Below are 6,718 nucleotides of genomic sequence, written 5' to 3' on the forward strand. Positions count from 1 at the left end.
TACACACCTAGCTATCTTCTATAGACTGGATGATCTAATTCGTCCCCCGATAGTAATGTCACGGAGCTAGTGTTAATATTGAATTTCGTCCTGACGTTGAACGACTCCAGTATAATTCAACCACGTTGCAAAGTCGAGATCTTTGGATGAAATACTCACCTCACCGTAAAATCACGCTTCTAGACAGCTTGAGGGGAAACTTGGGCAGTAGCAGTAAAGTAACCAAATCAACGATGGGCACCAACCAAGTATGCTCGGCGATGATGTGGCTCTATCTTAGTAGCTGGGAATAGGGCACAATTGTATGAAGCGGTGTAGAGCGATCGGGAGGATACACATGAACTGTTCACCACCAAGAAGGAGTTTGCGATGAGTAGGTAACTCGAGGCGTAGCGGACTATCGGTAAGTAATGCCGTCATAATCGTACGAACTTAGCATACCGTAGAGGCTAAGTTGCATCTAGCTGTTGAGAATGAGGATTTGGATACCCAACTGAACAGCATAGTAGGTATCTTGAGCCTTAGATGATTGAGGGGAAGGTCACATGCTATGTAGCTAAGATACAACTTATTATAGCGTCGAAGTAGTATACATTCTAGCAATCCCGACAGGGCGTTTACGATGGGAAATCTCGCGCCGGTCCGTGTTGATCTTTTTGGATGTCGGCGAGCACTTCTCTATATTTTTTTAGGTTTACTCAAAATGGGTGTCCATGGTTCTGCGTTATAAACATGTTAGGCCGCGACGTCGTGGTGTGTATACCAGGTGATATCGCGAGTTTAATCTGGGGCTTTAATGTATACTGCTAGGGGAATCCCCCAAGTATCTCCATCTTTACCTACCAGGTATATACCAACATAACAAGTCTTTAATAGTCACAATAACTCGAAGGTTGCTATAGAGAGGTTATCTGTGATATCGTACCTGTCGTCGCTATGTTTATTCTAAAATTAATACGGACTGACCACAGGATTAGAGAACGACTTGGCCGCCGATACTGGCGGAGTTAGATCTACCTAATTCGCCTATTCGGAAACCCACTTCAAGAGAATACATAGGTTGGTAGGTACTCGGTTCCCTATTAGCCAATTACTCATTCTATTATACATAAATTCAGTGTCAATCCTCTAAAGTAGCACCGGGAGACTCGGAATCAATTCGTTAGGTGGTTATTTCGTCAAGTAAGATATGATCGGAGTCTGAAGTTGAAATTCTGTTGAGAAGCTATATGGATCGCCTGATCACGTCCTTTCATCATGAAACATCACAGGTTCAGTTCAACGTCGAATAGTCCACTGCATTTAACCTAGCGAGGTAGTCAAGGCGGTGCTAGCTAACTCTTTAGGTGTTAGTGTATTCACTCGACCGGTAAATATGGGGTTCTACCTATAGTGGCTTCTGGTGGCAGCCATGATTAACCATGATTAACAAGCAGAGAACATCGAACCCGTTTCCATGAAATCTGGGTAGAAAACTCCGACTTCTAACGACATCCCGCACGCTAGTTGCCGATCTACATAGTGAAGCTTGGATTCCATTTGTAGCGGTGGGACGGGTGGTTATCTAAGGACAATTCGAAAGTTGGATGATCAACCGCCATGCCATGTATTCTAGGCTTGTTTTTGGGCATCGTGCGTGTGACTACTGGTAAGACAGCAGTCAATCTTGATGCCAAGAGGCCTAGGCAGGAGAGCCGTCTATCTTCTATCCACCCAAAGGGTATAGTTCTGTGGACCCAGACGGTAACGAAGGGTGCTATGTATGTAATCCACTATGGAGTTCTTCTGAATTCTCGCAAAGTTCACCGTATACACTACTACTTACTATCCCTGACGTCGATGGAGCCTTACGGAGATATTGGCCAAAGAAGATGTTTACCTTAGTCAACTAGTCTCATATAACTAATCGAGAAGTAGTTATTGATTGACAACTCACCGAGCAGAACTACAAGCGTAGACCTACAACGCCTTGGTATAGAGTCTCCAGTCAATGTACCCGCAGGTACCGTTTATAAGCTAACAGCGACTTTGCATGTAAGCCTCACAAAAGTAACAGGATGCGTGTTGCTATTACAGAGCCAAACTAATACTTGAACTGGGATTCGCTCTTGACCCCAGCCGATACGAAGCTATGTATTCGACCGATTGATTAACGGCTTGCGCAAGATATGCGAATGCAGCTGGATGGGCCCTCGCCTCGCATACTCATACATAGAAGGAGAATATACGGACGGATCCACAGCAAACAATGCTTGGGCATCTTAACCATGTTATGATAGACCCCTATCTTCGAATCATTGCTATCCCACGCCTCGGTTTATTGTTAGTCCTGATTTGGTATATATGTAGGTACGTAGACATGACCGGCTTAATAAGTATGGGCGCTGATCTGCGCCTCTTAATCCGTAGACAATTTCAGCCGATGTTACTTTCGTACCGGCTCCCCCCTGCTAGTCGAAGATTCCGTAACCGTACAATACATAGAACATGGTTAGGGAATGCCTCATCTCGAAGCGTATGAATGAAGTGGACCGTATGTTTGCCATGAAATTAGTACTATTATATCTGTTTGTCCATATTATTCAAATGTCCTTGTTCGGTTTTCGGTGAGTTTCATCTGTGCCCAACTTCTGACATGGGTTCGGCTATCATATGTCTTGATCGCCAAGAAACCGTCGAATTATGATAGATCCAAACCCCGGAATCGAGAAACGTCCTCTTCGGGGTAAGCCGGAGACACGCTTTCTGGCAGCTGCATGCGACGCCCGTCTATGTAACGCTTGCATAGCAACGATCTAGCCCGAAATACTCCTACTCTCCGCGTTCCTTCACCCTGACCCCCCCTCCTTTTAGATTCTAGTTGGCGCGTATATTCGCACCTAACCATTGCATTGGCTAAAATCGGTGCCGTAGCTCGTGAGCATGATGACACAATGCAGCGGAGAAGATTAGCGACAATGTATGCCAATGTAGGATGACCTCGTTATGACTTAGATGCGTTACGCGACGACGAGCCATTCGTTTTCTACCTGGTATTGTCCTGTCTAACCCTACGTCTTAATATGGGATATCACACTGCCCTATTCTTGTTAAAACACTATCAAGTATAGCTGTTGAACTATGGAGAGGTTAAAAGTTAAAAATATTGAAGTAACGAGCCACAATGTGAAAGAATGGCTCTGTATGGTAAAGAGAAGGCCTATAGGTCCGGCAAGGTTTCCGACGCCCGAAAAGGATCGTTATGTACTCCAAGTTATGGTTTCTGGGGAACCACCAACGCCCCCAAATCAAGTACCCAACATATGGGAAACAGATAATAACGCCGTGGGGGTCATATCTATTTGCCATAGCGCGAGCACCCCTGTTTACATCTTTTTCCATGTAGTTCTTTACCGTGTGGAGTAACTTCAGACCCTGAGAGAGAGCTGATGTCCTTAGAGACAACGGTACATCCATCCGCGTCTAAACCTATGTAGGTGCCGAATAATAGTTAATAGTTAGAAAAGGTTGGCGCAGCCTTCTTTTGTCCTATGACGACGTTATGGGATGATATTTGGATTCTAGAGTGTCTTAATTAGCTTTGATTAAATCTTCCGAGGATTATGATTGGCTTGCCCTCCCGTCGGCATCAGCTATAACCACAGACGGCGAATCAGAGTAGATTGATACTTGTAAGATCTACATGCACACATACTCTACGTACCAAAAACTTACTACAATATTACATGTAGTTCTAAGGGGGGGTTAGGCCTGGGTTTAGAAGACCGGTTCAGTTTGTGGGGGATCTAGTTCGACGCTGAAAGCCGCATAAGAAGCATGATTGAACTGCATAGGTACCTTGTATGATCTACCTATGTATTTAGCGAGCTGTTAGTCTGTCATTTTCGAAATGATTAAAGTTGATCATCTATAACAAAAGCGTAAAAAAAATGAGAGATCTGCGATTTGGATCCCGCTTCCCGCTAGGGGGGTTCGGACGGACCCCTGGACAAGAACAAGGATGTAGCTGAAGTACTGAAGTACTGGTGATATAACTTGAGTTTCCCTGTCGAGAGGCACTTGGATAAAATATTAATTGAGTTATCGCCGAACACGTATTCCTATTTTTTCGGTGTTATTCTCCATTTAAAAAGAGTCCAGGAAGTTCAACGTAACTAACTTATTGCGTCTTTTTAAGTAAGTATTAAAGTCTTAGTCAAGGTATTGATTATCATAGTGAAATCTATAACTTAACTCAGACAGACAAGTATTTCGGCCTTGCTATTGCGGCTCAATTCCTTCCTTTCGTCTCTCTGCTGTACTCTCTTGGATCGGACCGTCCCGCAATCCTACCGGGCGTCGCGTCAACTCAAATACAAATTGATATAACCTCTTTGGTCTTTTGTTCTTGAGTGGCATGGCAAGGCGCTATTATTCCCGTATTTATTAGTGGCGCGGCTGATCTGGGAAGGCAGGTATGTTGATATTACCTATATGTGGCTGTTATAACCTCTATATTCGATCAAATAAGAATGCGGGTGATGGTTTAGATGCACTTCGCTAAACAAACTCTAGAATCCCATGAATGCACGACGGTGACAGCGAAAGGTAGAACAATAAGCCACAGCTAGGGTCGGGCGTCCCATCCGTCACGCCCGGCCGAATCAGATTCTTTTCATCGTCCCAACTTGTTGTCTCCTTTCCCGGTCTTGTCGATTCTAGTTTAATAGAGAACATATTGTTCATGACCTAGAAAACGAGTATGAACTGTTTTGGAGTTCATTTATGCTCGCCGAGCTTCCGCCAAGGTTTTGAACATTCAATAGTCCGTCTCTATTGTCGGAGGTCTAGCTTACTCGATATGGTCATTAAAACACAGAACTATCAAGCACTTCTATACTTTCGGAGGATACATATTTAACAATAAATCGAACAGCATAGGCGAATTCAAATCAAGTGAACAGGTATCTAATGTAGATACCTATAATGCTACTGAAGGGGCAATATGAATGAATATTATTGATACATTCTATCACTTCGCTACGGTCGTAAGTAAATATTTTCGACATGAGATAATCTCATGTTATACCGGAGGGGCAGAACACTACTTGATAAACCAGATATGTTGCTGATTCCTACCTGCTAGTATTCCGTATACGATGACCTGTAGTTATGCTTAAAAAGACAAGTTTTCATCTAGCCCGGTTCGCTGAGCCAGACTCGGTCCAACGCTCATCTTTTTCTGTAGTGTATTGCAGCCCCGCTGTCCTACTTTGCACAGCTCACCAAGAGACCCCTCACCATGTCATTGCCCTGTTACGTAGTACATCCTACCCTGTTACATATGTATGTACTAGTCCCACGAGGCTGTGATATAAGGCGAATGGCAAGCTGGGTTTAGTACCTTAGAGGGAAAGATTGAGATGAGCATCGAATAATTTGCTATGTACCTATATAGTAGTCCTATTCCGAATTGGGGGCATGGCGAGAATATAGATCTTGGAAATTAGGTAGGAAATACCTATACTATTCCAAGTATCACCAAGTACCTTGTGGTCTCGCAGGGTCCCGCTAATGCTGCATGTGCATGTTGGGACCACATAGTGGTGGGAGCTCTGCTGGGGTCTTAGGATAGACGGCAGGGGTTTGAGAGGTGCCAAGCGCTGGTAACCCCATCCTACTTGCATTCGCATCGCCATATTCATCGCGGCCATCTTTTGTTCACTCATTACCAACCAGGCTTTTCCGTGCTTCGCTCACCCTCTATGTGCTTCACCGTAGTCCGTAACAAGGTCTCTCACGTAAGGCCCGCACACGTGAAGCTACTATGTAGTCCTGCTAAGCTGGTAACCCGGTGTCGTTTACACTACTAGTCGTAATATAGCTTCTAACTGCTTACTGCACGCTCTACTACTATTCTCATGCTTGAGACGGCCCACAAAGCTCAACTGGCTCAACTGGTTCTCTCCCCCTCTCGAAGTCGTACATACAAGGGCCCGGGAATGGGGGTGGAGAAGCTCAGTGCGTCTTCGGGCCTTCGACGTCTGCCCATCCCCATCCAACCCTTGTGCCCCATTAGTCCTACCCTCTACATACTACGGTACGTTGCTGATGTGCATCTCCCGCCCACGTAACTTCGTTTTCCGCTAGCCGCCCCACGGTATCACATCCACGGTCCAAATAAGACCTACACTCCATCTCCGCTGCCCAAGGGCGACCCCTCCATCTGTTTCTCGCTTCTCCATGAGACGCGCCATTCATCGCTGCAGCTCAATCAGACATCGGGTCGTCTCGACTGCCCGCTCGTTTGCCTTTTGCCGACGACTGCAGCAAGGCTCCGTTTGAAAAGGCCAATCAGTTCAGCTGTGTTATTGAGACCAGCTTAGCACATCCCCATATCTCTGCGGAATTATCCTGAGGGATGGGCCTATGACCGTATACACTAATATCCTATCTTCGGAGGAAATTGCCACACCAGCTCATTTTTAAGGAAAAAAAAAAATTGTTCCTTTCATATGAGTTGCGAATCCCGGTGGCCCTTGAGACGGATCCTGCCTTTTCATAGAATTACTCGTTGGAATGACATTCCCTTCCACGAGCTATGGACTGCCCGTTGGCTCTAGTAGCGGATGATGGAGACATGCCTTGGTCAGACGGTCAAAGCATGGCCTCCGAGGGAAGCTCCTCTGTTGTCGTGCCGACTTCACCGCTATGGACAAATCCGGTCCAAACCAACCGA

At 45.4% G+C, this 6,718-nt stretch overlaps 1 protein-coding gene across 1 annotated transcript; it reads left to right on the top strand.

The window, feature by feature from the left end:
- The first annotated feature begins 1,118 nt into the window (after positions 1 to 1,118).
- On the top strand, positions 1,119 to 2,161 carry F5Y00DRAFT_235813 (uncharacterized protein). Its single transcript, XM_048007626.1, has 2 exons — positions 1,119 to 2,034; positions 2,119 to 2,161. The coding sequence occupies exon 1, from the start codon at positions 1,600 to 1,602 to the stop codon at positions 1,882 to 1,884; it is 285 nt and encodes a 94-aa protein (XP_047865428.1). The 5' UTR covers positions 1,119 to 1,599; the 3' UTR covers positions 1,885 to 2,034; positions 2,119 to 2,161.
- The last annotated feature ends 4,557 nt before the right edge of the window (positions 2,162 to 6,718 follow it).

This window comes from Daldinia vernicosa, assembly GCF_022497035.1.
Source record: "Daldinia vernicosa strain CBS 139.73 unplaced genomic scaffold F5Y00scaffold_20, whole genome shotgun sequence".
NCBI classification, from domain to species: Eukaryota; Fungi; Ascomycota; class Sordariomycetes; order Xylariales; family Hypoxylaceae; genus Daldinia; species Daldinia vernicosa.